The 23,437-nt window shown below is 49.4% G+C and overlaps 1 protein-coding gene across 1 annotated transcript in view; it reads left to right on the top strand.

Annotated features, from left to right (window-relative positions):
* KIZ (kizuna centrosomal protein) overlaps positions 1-19,531 on the top strand; it is a 28,776-nt gene extending 9,245 nt beyond the window's left edge. The window contains 9 exon segments of the mRNA XM_058802691.1: positions 646-862; positions 4,178-4,312; positions 4,801-4,965; positions 6,075-6,210; positions 6,527-6,532; positions 6,930-7,068; positions 11,138-11,237; positions 17,788-17,831; positions 19,306-19,531. Coding sequence (XP_058658674.1) covers positions 646-862; positions 4,178-4,312; positions 4,801-4,965; positions 6,075-6,210; positions 6,527-6,532; positions 6,930-7,068; positions 11,138-11,237; positions 17,788-17,831; positions 19,306-19,409 — 1,046 coding nt within the window. The 3' untranslated portion in view covers positions 19,410-19,531.
* Positions 19,532-23,437: the final 3,906 nt, after the last annotated feature.

The raw sequence follows: 23,437 nt of genomic DNA, 5'->3' as shown, positions 1-23,437 counted from the left end.
TCCTCCCAGGCTGCTCAACAGGACAGGGAAAGACACACTGGGGGCTGATCCTGGTCAGGGGCACTGTGAGGGAAGATTACCTCACTGCTGTGCCCACAGAGGCCCTGGCATAGTTTAGCCTCATCTGAAGAGGTGTAATGTGAACCTGCTTCACCAGAGGAGTCACTTCTGGGTCAGGCAGACTCCCTTCTCCCTCAGAGCAGGTGCATGATGGCTGATTGATTCCCCCAGAGCTGATTTGGTCAGCTTTGATTTCCCCCTGGTCTCTGTGCCGAGGGGGTTTCTGAGAAGTGCCAGGTTTGTTCCCAAACCCCAAAGGCTGCAGCCTCTCTGGACTCCCCCTTGTGAGAGGAGCGTGCAAGGACAGGGGCCGAGGGCAGGGAAACCCACAGACAAGAGGGATGGATGGATTGGATGGATGGATTGGATGGATGGATTGGATGGATGGATGGATGGATGGATGGATGGATGGATGGATGGATGGATGGATGGATGGATGGATACTCTCTCACACAGGGTGAACAACATGGGTAAGCTTGCTTTCAGTCCCTACACTGTGAGCTACTCCATGGTCGTGCTGATGTTTTGAGAAGAATAATTACAGGTTTTATATCTTTGATTTATTATTTTTTACTGTTATTACAGGGGCAAAGCCTATCCTGAGCAGCTGGTGGGCTCACAGGGAGGGGAGCAATGCCAAGCTCCCGGTCCCTGCCGGTGCTGAGGAGGAGGCGAGGCCAAGCATTCCCAGCCTGCAGCAGGAGCAGGGCAGGGATGCCCAGGCTCCAGAGGGCTTCCTGCTGCCCCCACTGAACCCTCCTGCAGCCCAGGAGGAGGCCTTGGACAGCTCAGCACCACACAGGTACCACCACCTCCTTGTTTCCTGGGTCAGCTGGGCTGCTCAGGGCACCAGAGCTCACACCAGGTTCTCCCCTGTCCTTTAGTACCTTGTACCTGTGCTGGGCATTCAGGGGCTTCAGGCACCTCACTGGGGTCAGAACTGGCAGGTGGATTTGCTACTAAAAGGATTTGTTACTAAAATGCAGATGGTGTTCTTTAAATGTTCAGAAATCTTATTCCAGTCACTCTGCTTGGTAAAACTTCCACTGTTTGAACATTTTTGTTCGGAAACAGAGTAAGAAAGGATGAGGACAATTTGCTGCAGACACAGGGCCTGTCCTCTGCTGCAGGATTTTGTGGCCAACAAATGCAGCACCAGAGCATCGGGCTAAATCCATCCCGGCAGGATTTTCAGCCCAGCAACGCCCTCATGAGACAGGCAAGTGCATCCCTGTCCTGGTGGGGCAGTGCCCACGGTGAGATGGTCCCCAGAGCTGGCCCAGGTCACCCAGGAGGGCTGGCCCAGGTCACCCAGGAGGGCTGGCAGGTCTGTAGTGAGCTGTGGTGCAAAGGAAACAGTGCTTTTACCCCTGGAGAGCAAGTGCTCCTGCAGAAGGAGTTCTCTTCTGCCAGTTGGTTGGGTTTTCTCATCTTGGCTGTTAAATCTGTTAGTTCTGTTCCTGGGCATGTTGTGGTGATGCTGATGTCAGTGCTGGTTTGGGTGTTGACACCTGAGCAGAAACTGGGGGCCATGGCAGAAACTTCGGTAACTTTATCCTTTCCTATTTGCATCGGGCTGTTGCTCACTATGGAAACATCATCTAATTTACATGTAAAAAGCTTTCCCCCAGTCCTCCCTTTGTATCCCACCTGTTAATCACAGCAGAGCAGGCTAGATCACCAAGTGCCTGTGTCTGTGAGAGGAGTCAGAGCTGACCCCAGCACCAGCAGTTTAACCTTGTGTTCCTCCCTGCAAGGCCTTGCTGTGCTGTGCCTGATGAGACACAGAGCAGCTCTTGAGGCCCGGGGAAATTATACACAAGGTTTGAGCGCCTGCATTGTCCCCAGCACACGGCTGGAACCGCAGCACAGAGCTCTCCTCCCGTTGTGCCAAGCTGAATGCCTCTGCTTCTCAAGGCCATGGATGTGGGATCATCACCACTGCTTGCTGGTGCTGCAGGAAAGATACAGGTTTTAATTTGCTTTACCTGAAAATGAAAAGGCAGATCCACCAGCAGGAGCCGTTCTCTTGCTGTGCTCACTGCCAGGTGGGCTTTCCAAGGCACCTGGAATGCAGCGTGCACACTTGAGCCTTGCAAAATTAATTGGCCAAAAATCTTGTGGAAAAGCTTGCAAGTGATTAGTGCGTGAGTTTCAATTGTACACGTTACACAAAGTATGGGAATGCAGCTTCCTCTGCTCTGTCACACCATGGATTCACAACATGTGACGTCCTTCCAGTCCCCGTGGTTTTCTCTTGTGAAATTCCTGTGCTGGCTGAAGAAATGTGCTGAAATTCACCAAATTCTGTGTATTTGTTGCCTTAAGTTGAAATATTTGTAACTTGGACTCTCCCACTGTAGCAGTGTCACTGTGGCATCAGAAGGAAGGAATTGTTCATACACTTCTGGTGAATTACCTGAAATGAGTACAAAGGATGGTGTTGAAAGTAGCAGAGACCAGAGGCAAAACCAGTCCTTGTTGTGTGCCAGGAAGCCACGAGTTTTTATCTTTATCTGTCCTACTGCAGAGATGCCAGCCTCTGTTTTTTAAGGAGTTTTCAGTTTTTTCCCCTGCAGTGAAGTGTTTGCAGCCAAGGCAGGGAGATGTTGTTGGGAAAGGTGATTGAGCAGAAGGTTTCCATCTCGCTGCAGGTCACAGTAGGGTGCTGCAGCTTTGCAGCCTCAGTTATCAGAACTGGTGATTGTTGGACAGTGTTCCAGAGGATCAGAGGCTGCTCCCCTGCCTTCTCACACCCAGCCCCACGGGAAGAGCCTGGGATGGGTTTCCTGTCAGCAGCCCCCTGGCACCACAGGGGCTCATGAAGACTCCGTGTCCTCTTACCATTCCCTGCAGCACCCAGCCCTTTTTTTGAGGGCTTAAACCCGGGGGGTGGCAGGCGGGGGGAGAGGGTCTCTGAGAATTAGTGTGCAGAAAGATGATGACTATTTTAAGGCCTGAGCTGAGGGGGTGGAAAAAGGCAGAGCTAATGCCTGTGCTGCTTCAGCTGCATTGAGGAGGACTTAGCACAGATGGATTGTGCATTACAAAATGTAACACATAATTCAAGCTGTCAGCTTAATCAGACTGTTTCCAGGAAGCAACCTGTAAAAGAGAAGGACCTCTTGTTTGCTGACCTCTGATCCGTAGCCTGCTGCAGATTGTCATACATTTTGTTTTTCTTTATGTTGGTGTCCCTTCCTTCCCCTTCCCTTTTTATTATTGTATCCCTCTCGAGTGGCACCCTGGAAGGACCACCCAGCGGGAGGAAAACAATGGGAAACGAGCCGGCCGCTGGAATACAGGGTTTGTAAGGCTGGGGGAAAAGAGAAAGCACTGTTTAACTGCCTATGTGATCTCCCGGGCATTGTTTTGCTTATTAAATGTCTAGGAAACTCGACTAAAGACACAGCAGCCCCCACTTAATTGTTCACTGTTGCCCAACACTCGGAGGGAAAACACAGCTTTGGGCACAGCTCAGCACGAGTGTGCAAATGCTGCAAGTTTTTGTGCACAGAGCTTCTCCCTGGAGGCAGAGTAAGCCAGGGTTAACTGTGGAAACATGTCAGCTCCTGCATGTGGGGGAAAGAAAGAAAGAGAACTCTCTTTTGCCCCGGCTGCGGTGTTCATCGCTGGCGAGACCTGGGCTGGGAGCCCCACAAAGAGGCAGCCGGGGACCTGAATAGCCATTTACACCTCTGTCCCGGGATTAGCCCGCCCCATTGTTTCAGTGGTTAAGTCCTCATTTGCATCATTATAGAGGTGCAGCTTCATCAAAACCCCTCTGAGGTTCCAGGGCTGTCCCCATACCTGTAGGTGGTCACCAGATTTGTTTCGCTTGTGGAGGTGAAGGAATTAAAGTGCTCGGCACGGGGGTAATTTCCATGCAGCAATTTCCATGCAGTGGCTCAGCCCGGGCTGATTTTTGGATGGTTCGTTTGCTCATGTGCTTCTCCCACCCCTACCCCTTCCTACAGAGCTCGGGAACGTGGTTCTTGCCGTTAGCTTTGGAAAGCTCTAACGAAGCTGTTCATTTTCCCAAGGGATAAGATGGGAATGCACTGACGAGCCCTATCACACATTGTCGGTGACTCCCACCCTGTCTGTCCATCCGCAGGCCCGGCGGGATGCGAGCCGAGCTCCAGGAGCTCTGCCAGGCGCTGCAGCTCCTGGAGGGGCTGGTGGAGAGGACGAGCCCCCAGCACCGGGCACTGTACCAGGGCCAGCCCTCGGGGACAGCAGAGCTGCCCAGGTGAGTGAGTGAATGCACCCGGGTAACAAACGGCCCATGTGTGCCAGAAAAACACAGCACATGGAGCAAGAGAGCAAAGGGAATCCCCAGAACTGAGTGTTGCCAAAACCAGTGGCAGGGAGCCCTCGCTGTCCCTCCTCAGCCTCTGGGCCCCCAGGTGCAGAACTGGGAATTGTTGGCAACTTTATTGACAGCGATGCACAGCCTCCACAGACTGAGACTCTTGTAGGCAGTTGATGATTGGAGGATTCCTTGGGATTTAGGAAAGAGGAGCCCCAAACAGGCCTGCCCCCCAGGGGATGTGCTCAGCTTCCCTCTCCCTGGGTGGCTGCACCTGGTACATTCCAAGTGCTGAGTGTGACCTCCCTGTCCTGTCCCACGTGTGTCACAGAGCACCACGGATGTTTGTTTGTCCCTCTGGCTGTGCCCTGGCTGTCCTGTCTCCAGGCTGTGCTCACAGGGCTCGTCCCCCCTGCTTTGTGTTGCAGTGCTTGTGCTGGGGCCAGCGGGCTGGCTCAGGGTGACCTCGAGGTGATGGAAGCCATGGTGCTGCGGCAGCTCCAGGCTGTGTCCCAGTGCATGCAGAGCAGGAGCCTCCCACCAGAGAACACCAACGAGGCCGTGGGCAGAGCAGGGCATGAGGAGCGCACCAGGTATGGGGGACACAGAACCCATCAGGACTGAGGAACATCTCTGTCCTTGCCCTGGATCCACCGAGGCAGCCAGGCCAGCACTGGCAAACGGAGCCACCGGAGCACAGAGCCTTGTGGCACTCACAGTGAGAGCATTCAGGAGTTTATTTATTTCCCTGCCTTCCCCAGTGGCAGCCCCAGGGTCCTCCCAGTTCATCAGGTCCACAGTGTCTCCCACTCTCTGGCAGGCAGGGAATTGCAGGAACTCCAGACACCTCTCAGCCAGCCATTCCCAGGATCTGAGAGTAAGGCCGACAAATGTAATTCTGAGAAGGAAATTAGTCTGTTTGAGACAGAAGATGCACGTGGCCTTTGAAAACAACAAAGTGCAGTTACACAAAATGGACTTTTTTTTCCGTGCATATGCCACAAGGACAAGTGAGAATTACTTTTTTTTTTTCAGGTCTCTTTAACCTAGGAATGAAAACAATTTCCATTCTGCCTTGCTTAGCTTCTGTCTAGACCTCCCTCCCTGTCGCAGGCTCCGCAGTGCTCAAGTGCTGGCAGGATCGGGGCACTTGTGAGCGCTGCAGAAGGGTCTCTCTGCAGTACCTGCCTCTCTTGCAAGGCTGATACGCCTGCGGGCACCAACAGCTCCTTGTGTCTCCTGAATGGTTTCTTAGGGACAAACACTCCTGGAGTTAATTGGAATTCACTCCTCTGAAACTTCACTGGAGCAGCAGGAAAAAAAAAACAGCTTTGGCAAACAAAAGGATTGCAGGATTGAGATTTTCTACATTAAAAGACACCTTTAGTTGCTTTTTTCCTTTTCCTTTTTTATTCTTTCTGAGCAAAAGACAAGCCTGGGGCAGTGGGTGCCGGGCTGTGCCCCAGGGAGTAAGTGAGGTGCTGAGACCAGCGTTGTGTCTTTGGGTCCTGAGCCTCAGGACAGGGCAGGCATGGTGATGATGATGCCCTGACCATCTTGCAGAACTCACAAATGGCTTCCTACATTTTGCCCTTTCAACATTTTAAAAAGAAAAAGTGGGAATTAAGGCCCAGATGGGTGGTGGTTTTCCCAGCACGTTGTGGGTGGGGTGTCTCACTGAGGGTGCTGGTTTGTTCCTCAGGGACACGGAGGCGCTGAGGACTCTCCTGAGCCACCATGGCTTGTTCCTGAAGCAGCACCAGGTTCAGCTCCCAGAGCAGGTGGCAGAGATGTTTGAGCAGCTGCTGGCTTCAGGAGAGGAGGAGCAGGAGCGCCAGGTGGGCACTGACACCTTGGGTAAGTCAGGGGCACTGGAGGCTCTGCACCGCTGTGGCTGTGCCCTGGCACAGTGTGGTAGTCAGGGCAAGGGCAAGGGGCGGTCTGTGGTTAAGCAGCCCTGGGGTCTCAGGGAAATATCTCCAATGTTTCATCCCACAGGAAAAGGGACTTTTAAGGTTCCTACCCTTTATGCCAGTCAGGCATTGGAACAAGCTCACCTCTTTGCTCTGGTGCAAACCAACGTGAGGCTTCTATCTTCGTCTTTCTCTGTGAATTTTTATAATGAATGATGTATTTTGACTTTTTTTAAAGTAGAGTGAGGTTTGGTGCTGAACACACAGAGCATTTTATAAATGGTAGCTCACTCATGGTTTTTCTAAGTTAATGCAAAAGTTTACAGCTAATTATTTAAATAAATCAATAGAAATGGTATTCCATAGGCTGTGAGTGCCTCGACCCCTTACTGTGATGTTAATTGATTTACTAATCAGTGAGAGAGTTAGGGCAGAACATAGAGTAAATATTACAGACTCAAGTCCATATTTCTGTCCCAAAACCAGCCCCAGAGGAACACCCTAGATGTCAGGTAGTGGAACATCTAACAGAAACACCCTGAAAGCAGATTACCCTGGGAGCGTAGATTAGCCTGAATGCGTGTTGGAAAACGTTCGAGGGGGAGGATAATGGAGCTGTGGCTGTTTCTGTTTTGAATGCTCAGACTGTGCTGAGAGAGGCCCTTCCAGGAGAGTGTGGGGATGAGCCACCTGTGCAGAGTGATGAATCCTCTCTTGGCCTGCCATCGATCCCGACCAACGGCGGGGAAGGAAAGCAGGGGGAGCTGGCACGGCGAGAACCAGGTAAGGGTGTTCCAGCTCTGGCTGCCACTGCAGCTTCCTGCTCTGGACATAGGGGAGTTCTGTCCAAGCCCCCAGGGGACTGGGACATAGCCACTGGTAGATCAATGTACATTTGTGATGGATTTGGGGGATTTTCCTCAATATCTTGGTATCCTTTGTGATTATGGCTTTCCAAACTAAGTGATGCCTGTGGTGGTGGGTTTTTCTGCAAGAGAGAAAAGGCCAGGCCCTGTGGTCGCTGTAAAATGGATGAGTGAGTTTTGTGTGCATGTTTGCAAGGCATCTCCCATTTAGGAACTCAGCGATGTATTTGCTGCCTCTTATGACAAAGCCAGACCACAGAAGGAATTGCCAAAATGAAAGGGTTCATGCAGGGCCATATCCCAGCTCAGGATGTGCTGGTGTTGGGGAGAGCCCAGTTCGTTGCTTCACACAAGGAGGGAATACATTATTCCAGTGATGGCAGCTCGCTTGCTCTGCTCCTGGAGCACCCCTTCCATCAGAGTCTGGCAGCAGCAGGCAATTAGGCTGCTGTGCTCTTTGCACAGCAAATGCAAACAGGCTGCTCCAGGCTCCGAAATCCACGCCACTCTTATGTGCAGAGGCGACCAGACTTTGATTTAAGCTAATTTCCTGCAGTGGGTCTGGCACATGCCACTGCCACCAGGCATTGCTGCAGGTTGTTTGTTTCCCAAATCCACGGGGTCTTCAATCCTCAGGACATTTGGTTGGCTTGTCCTTCTGTGAGGAAGCTACAGAGAGGCAGGGTAGCAAGTTCCCAGTAGGCGCTGCTTTTATGAGCTGTAATGGATAGTTTAGATCAATAAACAAGAGATAACAAAAGTGGGAAATTAAAGGGAGTAGGGCTTAAAAGCAAGCAAACCGGTCTGATGGCTGCCGCTTTGAAATGGTTTCATTACGGTGTGTTCACATCCACAAGTCACAGGCTGGAGTGAAGATGAGAGCAGGCAAGGAAGTGTGGTGGGAAAGATTCCCATTACAGGTGGAAGGGGTGGCTGCATATTAACCTCAGGCCCAGCATTCGCCTGGGTTGGACAATCCCACCCCGGCGGCTCCGTGCCGCGGGCGACTTCAGAGGGAGCAAACCCAGCTGCTCGCCCTGAGCACAGATTAAATGTCACATCACAGGGCCCACGTTGGCAGAAACAAAGGTGGGGAGCCTGGTGCCTCTTTAATTCCTTGTAATCATGTTCCACGTTTGCACCGTGTGAATATCCACTCTGCAAGCCTGTCAGGGCCCGCCATCCGTGTTACTGGGGTCAGTCTCTGTGATGGAGATCCAGTAATTATATGGCAACTCCAGAGAGTGCTGGTTTGATTCTTTCCATGAGTAATTGACTGGGGATCATTAGAATAGCATGGGGCAGATCCTTGCCAGGCAGGGGCCGTGCCTGTGCCAGCCAGGAGCCTCCTCCTCTCTGCCTCCTGTACCAAAGCTGCCTGATAACAGTGGCTCCCTCCAGCCAGTGCCATCATTGAGACTTCCTGACCTCTCCTGGCTCGCTCACAGAGCAGACGTGCAGCTCCTAATGCTTGCTGTGTGTAAAAATGCCAAGAAGCTCCTCAGCCAAACCCAGTAACCCAGTTCCAGCCCGTCCCTTGTGAGGGAGCTGTCTCTGCTGTTCCTGTGTCTCCGGGAGTGAGGCTTCTCACACCTCACTTGAAAGCCAAGCTGCTCCTTTCAGACATGATTCATCTTCAGCCCGTGATCTTCTTCGGGCTTCTGATTCCCCTCCCCTCCTCTCCCTGCCAGGCAGCTGCTCATTCCCTTTTATCATCACCATTTGCTGTGGCCCGGGGGCTCTGGAGTCATTATGGGCCTAAAATAGAAGCCACATCTCTTGTGTGTTGGCTTTTGGGCTCAAACAACTTGTTTTGAGGGGTTTAGATGAACTGATATTTGACAGCCATCCATACAGGATTGTTTTGCTGTATGACTTTCTCTGAACTTAAGGGATACAAATTTGGGTTGATTTTTTTTTTAATTTCGGTATTTGCTGCATTTTTTAAGTGTTGGTTTGAAACACCAAAAGCCTTTTGGGGCTTTGGGGTTTGATAGACTTCACTGTGAAAGCTGTGTGGACACACTTCCAAGCAGCGTTTAGGGCAGCACTGTGGAAACACTTCTGGAGTTTTGGTTCATTTTTCTTTTATTCTGTTACATAAACTGAGAACCAAAACGTTAATTTATGTGAATATCTGTAAATATTCCAGTAATATTTGTGTTGGTTCTTTAATGCCCTGTCCAGAACTCATGGGTGGCCACCTGTGGACAATGGGCTTTAAAGGGATTGTACCTGGTCCACAGCTGGCCCAGGGAGGAGCTGGCTGATAACAGCAGGCTCCTGTGGTACCAGGTTATGTGAGAATACAGGGGGAGAGCAGAATACAGGGCTCATTCTCAGCTCCTCCACGGATGCTTTGTTTTTTTATGGGGAAGACTCAAAAGAAATTGTTCAGCTCTTCTGCTGTTCCTGAGGTAGGTGAATAATGCGAGATTAAGAAGGATAAAACCCATTATTTCTTGTTTTGCTGGATGACTGTTTAAGAGTCTCATTTATGAGTAGGAAATTGCTGATTTTATTGAAGGGGCAGGTTTTTTAAATCTTTAACAAAACCAGATTCTCTCTCTTCCCTTCACTTGTCTTTGATTTGAGCAGGCGTTAAGGCTGTAGAGGATTTGAATAAAAATGGTGTCACTGCTCCACTCCTTGGGCTCTGCTTTAAACAGCTGGAACAGCACCCCCAGCTGCTCTCCAGGCCTAAAATCTCCTGTAGGAATAAGGAGGAAAAGCCCTATTGCAAAGAAAAAATCAGCCCTTCTTTATGTATTATATGGGAACATGGAGGGGCACAAGCTGGATTCTGCCTTCCTTTTCAAGCCACCTTTAATGAGCCAACAATTGGGTGACCACTTTTCCCACACCCACGTGTCCTTCCTGGTGAGGTCCTCCTTTGAGGATTCTGAGGTGCTGCTTGGAGTGCACCAATTAAGGCATTTAATAAGTCTCACTCAACCTTTTCCTCTGTTTGATATCATTTGATACGTTTGGGATAGAGGAAGCTCCTTGGGCCAGCGCCAGGTTGGACATTGCACTTAGGTCCGTGTGGATGATGCCATCCAGCAGCTCATGTTGGACACTTAAGTTCCTCAAGGACCTCTGAGTCTTTGTGAAATTGTGAATTCTGGGTGGAAGTCCTTCATCCATCTCTAAGCAGAGGCAGCAGCAGCTTGAGCGCTGGTTTTGGGGGAGAGGCAATGCCATGAGCTGTGATACATCATGGGAAAGGGGGGATAATTATTTTTTTTTTTAAACCACTTTATCTTTTTTCCCCTCTCATTCTTGATTTCTCTCTCCTCCTGGGCAGACTCTGGCACCTCTTTTCTGGAAGTGCCTGAGACCAAGCAGGACTTTTGCTGCTGCAATCCAAGTGCAGAAGGGACCGGGAATGTGCACAGCCAGTTAGGAAGTGGAGAATCCAATGTGGACAGAAATACTGAATTATCCTGGGTAGGGACATTGGTGAGAGCAGGGCTTGGTTGTAGTTTCAGTGCTGTAGATAAAAACATATATAGAAAATATATGTATGCAAAGCAGCCTTTTAAAGTGGGATTTGTGCTTGAGCATCATGTGCTTTAGAAACGAATACAAAGATGAGCAATTGTCTGACTCCAGTGAATGAATCCATTTGCCTCTTCTTTTTTTTTTTTTTTCTAAATCAATCTTTACAGAATGGAAATGAGATCCACAGAGCAGGGGAAAAGGGAAGAAAGGAAAGTGGGCATAACAGGTTTTGAAATAGTTGTGTGTTTGGCTGTTTAAGTCACAAAAATCTCAAGATATGTGTTTAATTTGATTTTTATAAGATTTATTTATTTTTGTCTAATTGAAGAGAATGGTTGAAAACACAGAGGTATCAAATAGCATTGACAGAACTGTAACATTCCAAAACAATCTACATTTAAGGGGAAGGAGAACAAAAATAACCTTTCTGCTTAATGTGAATGGGAACTTGGAAGGTTCATAGCCCTGTTTTTCCTGCACAGGTGGGGATCACAGCCACGACAGTCCTGAAGGAAGTGACAGTTTGGGAACGCATTTGGAAAGCAGCTTCTTGTCAGATGGAAGCACTCCTCCCTTCTCCAGGTAAGGCTCTAACACTGGAAATGGTTCCATGAGGGAAAAACCCTGACAGAAAAGGGCTGAAGCTCCCCTGATGTATTTTTGTACTTGGACCAGGGTTAAGGTTGGTGTTTCTGTAATCAAACACTGCAGGTTTGGAACACCTCAGGATATGAGCTTCTCCTTGCTTTAATCTTCTTGCTGCATAGATTTTTAGGCTGCTGTGGGTGAGGCCAGTTCTGATTCTGCAATTGCTATTAAAATCATAAGAGTTTCTATAATTCAAGCACATTAAATATGAGCTGTAACTGAGCATTGATGACTGGCGTTCCTGCTTTTGTGTGGGATTAATTCTTACCATCTTAGGTTCAATTGATTTCTCTTTTCGTATTTTCTGGCACTTTGAGAATGACAAGCCAATGATTTATCCTGCCTTGTGCTATGAAATGCAAAGGTGTTCCTGTAGATGAGTTTTTGAAATGTTATATTTTAGCCCTTCCCTGAAGCCTGGGCTAGCAGGAAGAGCAGGATAAGGGCTTGAGAACTTACTTACAGGATCACTGCTGCTGAGTAAAATGTGTAATTTAAAATTAACTATTTTTTATTTAAAATAAAAACTCTTCAAACTAAACCCCATTGCTGCTACACTGCCGGCCAATCGTGCCTGCAGCCACTTCTGCCTCAGTTAGATGCTGTAGATTTTTTTTACCTTTTTTTTTCTTTTTCTCCAGTTTTGATTTGTAATAGATTTCAAATAATTCCCTCTGGTCTATAATTCCAGGCCTCTCAGTGCTCAGCAGCAGCAGCACACTTTGTGCAGGGACACGCGATGATGCTGCTTTACAAAGCCATGGCAATAAAGCTGTAAGTCAGTGTTAGAGTTAGTTTCTGTGAATGTTTCTGTTAGTTTCTCCCAGCCACAGCAGGGTTTGGGAGCAGCCCTGGGTGCCCGGAGTGCGGCACAGGGAGGAGGAAGAGGCAGAGCTGTTTGCTGTGCCGTGCCGCAGTTCTGCGGCACTGCAGCTCTGCTCCCGGCAGCCACTCCTCGGGCTTTATTGCTTTCACAAGTGGTCTCAAACCCACTACTTGAGAATAAACATCCCTGCGAGCTCGGCCGTGGCACTTTATAAATTCTCCTTTGCCGCGTTTTGTCACTGAGCTGATGAGTGACCTCGGCGCGGACCCCGCCGGACCGGAATAAAAACCGTGGCTCCTCTGATGTCCCCCAGACAATAATTATCATGTGCCAGTTAAGCCCAAACTACAGCTGAGGGATTTTACTTTAAAGCGGAGGCTCGGGCGCAAAAATGCATTTATAGCTCTTTGTCTGGCACCTCATTATGTGTGGGCCTGATTCATTAAGTAATTGGTTTGCAGTTGTTTACATGAGTATTAAGGCTTTCTATTCAGCAGCCTTTGAGATACACATTGTGCAAATGTTGCATGTTATGAATGCGGAATGAGGGGCCGGGGCCCGGCCCTATTGGCTAAACACTGCGCGCTGTTGAAAAGCAAGAGAAAGAGATTGGGTGCTGTTTTGCATAGCAATGACTTTCTTAATAAGCTTTACAGATTGATACACACAAGCTATAAAAGATGCAAAGAGATACTCTTAGCACATTTATCCATGCTCGTTTCACTATTATGGGCCTGGAGAAGGGAAGAATTGAGGGCTTTCATACTCGGGTTTTCAGTGCATGTCTTCAGTGCATGAGACTTAATAGAATCTGATGTTTATTGTATTATAAATCATGGGGAAGTAGGCAGATCTGCAACAGTTTATTATTAAAGATTCTTTCAATGTAAATCTTTTTCTGCCATTGTATTTCCTACAGCAAAATCATTTTGTGGTTGAGTGGGGATGAAAGGCATAATGTACGACGGAGTGAGTCTTAATAGGAAGCTGCTCTCCGAGTAAAGACCACTTGTTCCCTTTTGTTCAGCGGTGCATGCCAGAGCTTCCTCTTCTCCCACAAATGCCGCCTGCTCTACCTCCAGCAAGAAAACCGCTTTTCCCTGGCTCCTTTACTTTCCCGGGGGAATATTTCTACGCACGGAGATGCACCTCTGGGTGGGGTGTCAGGGTGCTGCAGCAGGCGAGAGGGCGTTAAGTGGCGTGGTCCTGGGGGGAGAAGGTATCAGAAGTCAGGGCTGAGGATGCTGGTGAGTGCAGGCGGGTGGGCAGCTATGTGTGTGGCATTCCGGGGGGCTGTAGCGATGGATGCAGCCAGTGGAGGTCACTCGCTTTCTGGGAATTCCCCATTTCGGATGCAGGCGTTTTATTTTTCTTTGACTTGTTTGCGCTGTCTCGTTTCCAAATAATCTGGAGATTAAAGGTGCGTTATCAGCTGAGAACCAAAGCCCACTTTGGATTTGTCAGGACACCAACACGGCATAAAGTCTTTTAAACTTTAATTAATCTGCTGGAAGGACTCTGGGGGGGGTCTCTGAAGGCCGGTATTCAGCCCTGTTGCCCAACACAGCTGTAGTGACATGCAAATAGAAGTTGGCAGAGTTGGATTCATCTCTTAATCATTCCTGGGCTCGTTGCCTTTGGCCATCGGGGGGCACTCGGGCTCTGTGCATCCCCCATTTCCCCCTTCCCGAGCCAGTCCTGACGCTGAAAACTGCTGTGCTCTGAGGAGACATCCCAGAGCTTTGGGGCTGGCAGCAACTCAGGATATGCACAAATGCCTTTCCCTTGGAAATCCAGGAGAAGTGCCATTGTGTCGGTCTGGATTTGTGGGAGGTGCACCCAGGAACAAGGCAGGATCTGCTGGTTTTATCCCCCCAGTTGTCCAATGGCTTCTGTAAGAAGCTGACTGAAAATTCCAGCAGGATTCTTTGCTGTTCCAGCTGTTTGTGTGAGCTTTGTTTCCTCTGCCTGCACCCCCAGCTGTTGCAGAAGCAGTGCCCTGCCAGGTGTGTGGGGAGAGGCACCAACATCTGCCAGCTGAGCACAGAGGGAACAGTGGATTTTTTGGCACTGCCCCTGCTCTCCTGCAGAGCTTCCTTGCAGCGTTGTGATGCATCTTTGTGTCAGTGGGGTTTTTTTTCTCCAGCGTGGTGAATCCAAACAGAGACTGGTCTTAGATGCAGCTCGACAGAAATCTTTGTATCCTAAAATAAGGGTCGTCCTACTCACAGTGAAATTACTGAAATTCAGTGTTATTACTCCAGCTCTGGCATGATGAATGGACTTTTGAGTTTATACTGCCTATGTGACACTGTGCAGAATATGTACTGTAGGTACTTGGTTTCCCAGGGTGGGAAAATTCCTCTCTTGGCATTTAGCATTTCCCAAATTTTTGGGTGTCTTTTTCATTTGACACTAAAACATAGAAGTTCAACAGGTGCTTTAGCAAGAAGACCTCAGGCCACAGTAAATGTTTTCTGCTGTTTTCCAGCAAGCTCCCTTGATCACCTTGGCTCTTGTTGTCCTGGAATTTTCCTTGATGCCTCAGGTTTTAGCTTTTATATTTTTCTGATTCTGTACTGCTTTAGTGTGTAGATCTGAGCTTCATATTAAGGGATAGCAAGCTCTCTTCATAGAGTAGGGAGACAAAACAATTCCCTCTCTAGCTGGGGACCAAGGACAAACAATCCAAATCTCAGCCCCAAGAACACAAACAACAGCGGAATGAAGAGAGAAAAACAAGAAGGATGAGACTTCCTATCCTAAAGCTATAACTGGACAATTAATTCCAATATGCAAATGGACCAGAACTTGTAACAGTGAGGGATCTTGTGACCAGTCATCCATTTTTGTGACCATTTTGGTTCATCTTGGGTGTAGCCCTGGCTGGGCTCTTGTACTGCCCAAGGTGCATCCATTGAGGATATCCTTTTCATAAATCCCTACTTTTTTCTTTAACTCCATCTAGCCTTTGTTCTAGGTCAGCTTTCACAAGGCATCATCCTCTTAATATTAATTTTCATTATAGAGGAAAAAATATTTTCTTGGAGCTTTTTCATTTCTTACTGTTGCAGCATCTTCAATACACAAAAAGCCTGTTTCATCAGAGAAATGGGGAGATTAAAAGGCTCTTTGAAGTGAAACTGGTTTGGGTTTTCTCTTTGTCAGAGCCTGGGTTCAGTTTGGAATTATTTTAGGGAAGAAGCAAATGTGTAAATGGATATCGGAGGGTCACGGCGGGGATTAGTGGAGGCGCTGGAACCGGCCTGGCTCCATTTACAGCCCGAAACCGTCTCGGCGGAGGTCTGTGCCCATTGTGTGCTGCGGCTGCGGGTGAGCGCAGCTGCTGCGCCGCGCCAAGGTGCTGCTGCACCTCCCCAGCCGCACACACCTCACCCCAGGGTTTATCCCCTGCTGCATTCCCCAGGTTTGGGCTGGTTTTGGAGCTGCTGTTCCCCCTCTGGCCTTTCTGATGTCCTCACTCCGTTTTCTGTATCTGTGTGCTGACAGCTCTCGTTGCGAGTCTTTGCTGCCACCCTGTCCCCATCTCCTTTCTCTGGGGATGGCTGGGCTTGGCTTTTTGGGGAGTGAAGCCCATTCCACACCTGGTGGGTAAGCCCTGGAAGATGAACCCCAGGCAGCAGATGGTGGTCGGTAGAACACAAACATCTCTCTCCCTGCTCTCCTGCCAGCTTTGATCTTTCTCTTTGTGGGAAGCTCTGGTGGCAGTGAGGTCTCCAGATGTTTCTACAGCCGTGGTGGTCCTTTCTCCATGGATCCCTCAGCTGGATCTGGAAGAGCAGGGCCTGGAGATGTGGGCAGTCCTTCTTGGTGATCCTCAGCACTGGACCCAAAGCACTGACCCACTGGTGTTTGTTGTGGGACAACAACCACTGAGAGAAGTGGGACAGAACTGAGGAAAACTCAGTTGTCAAATGGCTTTTGTGAGAAGCTAACTGAAAATCCCAGGAACCCCACGCTCCCATTCCAGCAGCAAGCTGGGATGTGGCCGAGGGGAAGCGATGGCTGCTGCCCCCTGATCTTCTCCTCTGCTACTTGAAATGGTTCCTGTGCCAGCATCCATAGGAGAAGCCTCGCCAGCTACAGCTCAGCAACAAGTGGTTTCCTGCTCCATACCCCAGGGAAAACAGTGCAGCCTCTTGAGCAGATTTTCATAGGCTGGGATGCATGGAGCACCTCCTGGGAAGTGCTGAGGACCAGGAGATCTGGCAAAGGGAGCAGGAGCTCAGGGTGTTCAGCAGGATTAGCCCAGAGGCTCTGGCTTCAAATCCTTTCTGGGTATCCTGTTGAGTGAAGGCCTTTGAAGGAGAAGTGAGAGTACAAGGCAGTGTGGAGTTTTGTTTGGAATAAAAGGAAAAGCCAGTGGGCTGGTGCACTAAAGGAATGTTGGAAAACATTTGAAGCCCAACAGTTTAAGGTTTTTCACTGAATAAGGTCATTATGAGTTACATCACTGTTAGTACTCTGCCAGAGCTGTCACTCGGTATTGGCACTTCTGCCTTGGTTTGGTGCCTTGGTGGAACCTGGGCTGTGTTTAATATTCTGGGAATTTCTGCCCACAAAGCAGGAGCCTTTGGAGAGGAAATGAGATTTAAACAGTGGGAGCTTTCTCTGAGTTAAAAGGAAGAGTGGCTGCACCACTGGTAGCTGCAGTGTGTGAAACTTCACATGTGCCTTTCCAGCCGCAATCCCAAATTCTGACTGAATACTGAGGGTAACACTAGCAAGGAATCATCTTTGCTTTGTTTTGTCTCCTTCACAAATACCTCCACAATAGTGGAATATTTGTAGCTCCCCACTTTAAACACTACTGTATTGGCTGCCACATTTTTAAATGAAACACAGCAAATCACAGACATTTCAGAGTCCTGTTGTGGCTGAGGCCACAGCTTCAAACTGCACCTTGACATTGACTTATATTTCACTGCTTGGCCCAGTGATGTCCCAAATATCTCCTATTTGATATTCCTTATTAAAATCAGCTGAAGCTTTATTTTTGGAGCTTCTTGCAGGACTGCTGGTGTAACAGTTAATTCTCCCCCAGTTTGCCCCCGTGTGATTATTCCCCAGCCCCAGCACAATGCACACGCTGCGCACAAAAGATCAAAATGATTCCAGCTTGTTTGAGAGATTCAAAAGGGCCTGTGATGCTCCAGACACAAGAGCAGCCATTTAGCAGAGCAGGCTCGGGCTGCACACACATCAAGGTAGATCAAAGGCAGTGGAGATTGCACATTGCCGTGGGGCTGGGGGACAGCACCAGGACCTGGATGAAGTGCAGGGAGCAGCACTGGGGGGATTTGGTTTTGTTTGGATTTTGTCTTTCTGTACTTTGCATGCTCTGAAAGGTGGCAGCAGCTTGGCAGGGCCCTGCTCCTCTGTACCTTAACTCAGTGCTGGTGTAAATCAGTGCCGTTACCAGGGAATGACTCCAGGAACTGCTGGACCAGTGTCACTCCTGCACGTGAATTTCTCCACCTTTTAGGTGAAGAAGTCCGTGATTAAATAGCTATTTGAAAAAAAAATAGTTACAGAAGTTACTAAGCTGTTGTTTTTTCAAACCATTTCACAGTATTTTTTAAAAAGTCACTTTTTTTTATTGGAGACATTGTGCTGATTGTTTGAAATGTTTTACAGGACTGAATTACGGAAGGAAACAGTACCTGCCATAAAATCCAAAGGTAAGAGACAAATGTTACACTACTGAAAATTAGTGTCTTTCTAGTTAAATTTGTACCGTAGAAGCCCTCCCAGAACAATGTTATGACCTGTATAAGGTAGAGAGAAAGGGAAGCATGGAATTTCTCTGTCTCCAGTGGGAGCCAGCAGGGAGCTGAGGACAGATCCAGGGCAGAGAGGAGGTGTTTGTGGCGGGGTGATGTGGAACGGGTTGGGATCTTGGCAGGGTTTAATCAAACGCCTGTTAACAGCATGTGGAGGGAACTGGAGAAGGAGAAACCAGGGCATTCCTTGGTCTTCCCTGTGACCTGGGACGTGGGTGGGTGCAGCTGGAAGGTTTTATGTGGCCAGGCTGCTTTTATTCTGAATTGGTGTCTGGACCCTGTGTGTTTTTGCTGCCCACACATTCCAGTTCCCCCTTTACCCCCTGCAAGGCCCTCCAGAGCGTGCAGCCGCCTCTGACAGAGCCTTCTGCCAGCGGGGCAGTGCTGGGGGCCAGGATCTCTCTGCCTGGAGCCTTTAGAAGTGTGGCATTGAACAGGGGTACAGATGCCATCAAGGACAGCTGCTTTGGTGGCACTTGAAAGGCTCTGGCGTGCCTGGCCCCTTTCCTCTCTTGGAGCTGTTCAGCGTGGCAGCCAACACAGGGCTGGCTCTGATGTTCCTGCAGCCCAGGGGGCCGGGGATGGAGGATGAAAGATGCAGATGCTGCATTTATAGATAAGGTGTTCATGGAGCTGGTGCCATCAGTAGTGTCTGTGTGAGTGTGACAGCCTTCCCCCTCCTGCTGTCCCTGGCTGAGCCCTGGGCCTCATCCCGCTGCCTTTGGACAGCCAGCAGCCTCTGGATTAGGTGGGAACAGAGAGCACGGCTCTGTCAGCCACTGTGGCCCTGACTTCATGTGCCACACTTCCTGCTCTGTCCTATCCATGGGTCAGAAGAATTCACATCTCCAAAAATCTCTCAGGCACTCTGAACTGCCGTGGGATTCTGCTGCTGTCAGTGAAAGGGTTTGCTGATTCCCAGAGCCTAAGGTTAAAGCCGTGTTCTCCATGAGATCAGGCCTGCCTGGATCTGCTCTGATCTCCAAGTGGTGATTTTTCATTTGTGATGTCATTGCCATTTTTGTGCCAACTCTGATGTCATGGCCCGCTGGTGACTTCATCGCAGGGTCAAGTAGCGGGGAGAAAAGGGAAGAGAGTAGACAAAGCTGCAATTCAGGCAGCAGCTGGTCAAGTAAATTGCTTGGAGTGGAAATGTTCTGCCCAGCTACCTTGTGGCACAATGGAGTGGGAGCGCTGAATGAGGCCGCTGTCCAGCACAGCCGCTGCACTGCCGGACACTGCGCCAGACACGCGCACCTGGGGCTGGGCTCCCAACTCCCAGCCCTTGGTCAGCCTCGTGCTAATGGCTGTGACAAGTGGCAGGGCCACAGAAAAGGTTTTACACCTCTGCTTTCCTTCTTCTCACCCACAGCGTTCTGGGGTGAATCTGATGACAGCAGCTCCGAGCTCGAGGCTGCGCTGCGCCCACAGACCCACGGCACGGATTCAGATGACTTTGATGAATTCTATGACTGAGATTCTCCCACTGGCTTTGGGGAAGAAACAATCTGTGTTTTCCTTTACACAGTGAGTGTGCCACAGGCTGAAGCACTGCCTGTCACTTAACTGGCAAAGAAAACTTAAATACCAAATAAACATAATGGGTCCTATATATTGTCTGTGTGCTCTCTCTGGCCTGCAGTGTTTTCCTGCTCTCACAGGAACCCTGCCCCATGACAGTCCCCTCCCAAGGCTTGTGGCATCCCAATATTGGGACTCCAGCACTAAACAGGGTTTGGGAAGAAGCAGCCAAGCATTGTGGGTATGCAGACAGGCGCTGCTGTGGTGGGCTGGCATGTTTGATCTTTATCTTCTGCAGCAGATCAAGAAGAAAAAATGCATAAAATGTCCATTTGTAATTCAGCACATTTTGGAACAGAGCAGCATTTACATGTGGCAAGCCCCAGTGCTTTCCTGCTTTTCCCTGCTTTGTGAAATCCGTGCTGGCGTTGCTGTGTGGACATCACAGTAATTGGATGACTCCAGGAGCTTCATGCATTTTTAATTTTCTTCTTTTCATTCCTTTTATCTAAAATTAAGTTCATTAAACATGAGATTTTCTTTGGGAGGGAGAAACCAGGGGACATGTTAAAGCTGTTCATAAATGATGACGAGTTCAAAAGCAGAAAGCAGCACCCCAATTAAGCTGTGCTGTGCTGAAGCCCCACATCTCCCAACATGGGCACCAATCTCTGCACCCCATCCCTCAAAACCCAGCTAGAAATGGGAAAACATTCCATTTAATAAGAGGAACTTGTAGGCTGAGAGCTGAACAGCACAAAATGACTTGGAACTGAGCAGGAGCCTTTGGCACAGCTGGCTGCTGTGGGTTTCAGTCTGCCATCAGTGAAGCTGCAGCCTGGAATGTTCTGGGAACTGGGAAATCTGCTGCAGCAAGGATGGAGCTGGGTGAGTCTGTGACCAGGGCTGGCATCCTGGGAGACTGCTGGGCTCGACTAAAGGACTGCAGCAACTGACAGAATGAGAGGACACAGTCTTGAGCTGCACCAAGGGAAAGATAGGTTGGATATTAGGAAAAATTTTTTTACAGAAAGAGTGATAAAGTACTGGAATCATCTGCCTGGGGAGGTGGTGGAGTCACCATCCATGGATCTGTTTGGAAAAAGACTGAATGTGGCACTTAGTGCCATGGTTGAGGTGTCAGGGCATGGGTTGGACTCTGATCTCGAAGGTTCTTTCCAACCTTGTGATTCTGTGACTAAAGCCAGACTGTACTGAGAGCTTTAATGTCCTTTTTACCACACCAGCTCCCTGTGTCCTGTGGGACTGCTGCCTTCTGCCTGTGCTGTGAGGTGGGTATCTTGCTCAAGGCCTGAGAGGAGCGTGGAGAGGAGGAGCAGCCCCGCTTGAAAAATCCAGCAGCCTGCACTGCCAAGGAACATTGCCTCAGCAGCGCAGTGTCTTCGAGCTCTGAGCTCCTCCTGAGTGGCTCTGGGCTGCTGGTATCAGCCCACTTTGCTGCCTGACACCAGTCTGTGGGGCTCTCCACCACCACAGTCCGGCTCAGCCCTGACAGCGGCCCGTGACAGGTGACAGATGGCTGCAGAGCCACATGCAGGCAATCTCTGCCTCTTGGTGTGGGAGCGATAGCCGGGCTCTTCCGCAGCGTTATTCATGATACACTTATTGTGCACAGACTCATTAGATGCAAAACATCCTGCCAGTCAACTTCCCTGTGCTCCTTCACAGCTGTCACCCCGGCAGCCCGGCCCTGGTGGCAGGTGACGCTGACAGACAGGGGGATTGGAATCAACACACCCCCAGCAGATTGCCATCGGCACACCACTCATCCCAGGAAAGTGCCCGAGCAGGAAAACCTTCCCTGCTCCTGCCCAGGGTGCGCCGCTCTGTGCTGGGCTCATGGATGTGCAGGTGGCAGGTGAGACCTGGGCTCACCACCCAGAGCAGCTCCTCGTGCTCAGACCAACTTTTCAAGGAATTGTCTGCTGCAGTATTAATTTTTCCAGCACTTGTTTACCCAAGCAATTATAAGATAAGATGATTGCCTTTCATTTGCGTCCGCCAGCCTTCTGTTTTCTTCGTCATTATCAGAAAAACAACTGATTGCCCATCAATACAAACAAAATGTTCATGCTAAGTTGCCGTGATCCCTACAAAATTCTGGGAGGAGATGCACTGGAAGGAATACAATAGGAAGCTTCAATCAGGGAACATTTTGTAAGGAACAGATAAAGGACAATCTTCCGCTGATACCACAGGTGTGGTGCCACTACAAAGTTGCAAGGGAAATTTATTCAAGTCACAGATTTTACTGAGAGGAGCGACAACAGAAAACGGCTTAACAACAGCCAAGTGAGGATAAGAATAATGAGAGACACAATATCGGGTTAATTTATTCTACAGCGAATTAGCCAGGTACCAAGGTTCCCCTCTGCTCCCCAAATCGGCGGCATTGACTCAGCAAGCACTGCTGAGGTTTTGTTATTTTTGTTAATGGCTCCCGGGCCGCTGTTCCCTGTCCTCGGCCCTGTGGCTGCCCTGCTAACGGAGCTGATGTGCAGCAACGGGACACGGCGGAGCAAAGCCCGCCTCGTGCTAATCCCGTTTAATTCCCGGCCGTTTAATTCCATTTTGGTGCCGTCAAACGGGCACAAATTAACAGTGTTTGCTTATGCCATGGGCAGAGCAAGGGGACGGCGGCTCTTTTGCCTTGTGTTGGTCTCAGGAATCACATGGAGACATTTCTCAGCAAGGGAAATATCCCCTCAGAGGGCACAGAGCAGCCGTGCCCTGAATCGCTCCTGTTGTTCGCACACGCAGGATGAGTCAAAATTGCCCGAAGTCAGGATGTTCTTTAATGTAAGATCTTTGTATATTTTCATGCAGAGACCTCATTAGTGCATCCTTTCCTCAAGGACATGCTGGAACCACCAAGCCTTAAGGATGTAGTAAATCCAGATGTTGGCGCCTATGTGTGTATTCCTAACTTGGCAAAGCACTCAGATTCCGTGTATCCTATAGCTGAACTGTGTTTGTTGTAACACTGAAACTCACACCTACAGCTCAAAAAGAGGTGCAGACCTTTCCCCTGAGCAGGTGGAAGAGTTGGCTGGGGTTACCTAAATCACGTGGAAATTACTGATGGATCCCCTCTAAAAGAGGGGCTGTGCTGGGGAAGTTGCCAGCTCTGGATTTCTGAATATAAGTAACAGAGGTTGTTCTGGATTTAGGGAATATGTTGAGCATGCAGCTCATGCAGCGCTGAAATAAATCATCGATTTCTCTCTTAATTATTGACTTGTTGGGCAACACTGCTGAGTGTGTGCAGCCTAAAGCACCCTTTTTTTAAAGATTTTCTAAGCCTTCTGATGTTTACATTTTTATAACAAACTTTCTCACACAGTTTCTGTAGATAACTTACTGTTTTGCATTCTTTTATGGAGGAGGAAAATTTTGATGAACTGTTGGTTTGTCCAGTGTCATTGGAGAAGTGGCGCTTTCACCCTCGAATCCACTGTCACTTTAGAAAATCTATAAATATTGGAGTAAAAAAATAAACTTCCCTTTTTTCACCTTGAGAACAGCAGTGCGTGCAGGTTATGTTGTTACATGTCCTATAGTGACACCCTACAGCAGCACCCCATGCTTGTTTTTTAACAAGGCACTAAGGGAAGGTGAGTCTTCTATTAAACTGTTCGTTTATGGCGGTTTTTGAGAAGTTGTCACACTGCGTGTCTTGGCTGAGCGTGAGGGCAGCACTGGGGCTGTCTCAGGAGTCAGGCTTCGCTTTTCCTCCTGGACATCACTTTTGTGCCCTCTGGTTTTGTCTTCCCCTCTGAGCGTCCCTTTCGTGCCCCAGGAGCTGCCCAGACACGTTTTACGGGGCGCTGTCCCCTCACGCTCCCGGCCTCCCCTCAGGCCGCCATTGCGCCGCACTCAGCCCGCACCCAAGATGGCGGCGCCGCCTCCTCGCGCACGCGCGCCCCGGCCCCGCCTCCCTCCCTCCGTTCCCGGCGCGCCCC

The sequence above is a fragment of the Ammospiza caudacuta genome, chromosome 3 (genome assembly GCF_027887145.1).
Source record: "Ammospiza caudacuta isolate bAmmCau1 chromosome 3, bAmmCau1.pri, whole genome shotgun sequence".
Taxonomy (NCBI): domain Eukaryota; kingdom Metazoa; phylum Chordata; class Aves; order Passeriformes; family Passerellidae; genus Ammospiza; species Ammospiza caudacuta.
Note: the sequence above shows the minus strand (reverse complement) of the source record. Positions and strands in the feature narration are given on the sequence as shown.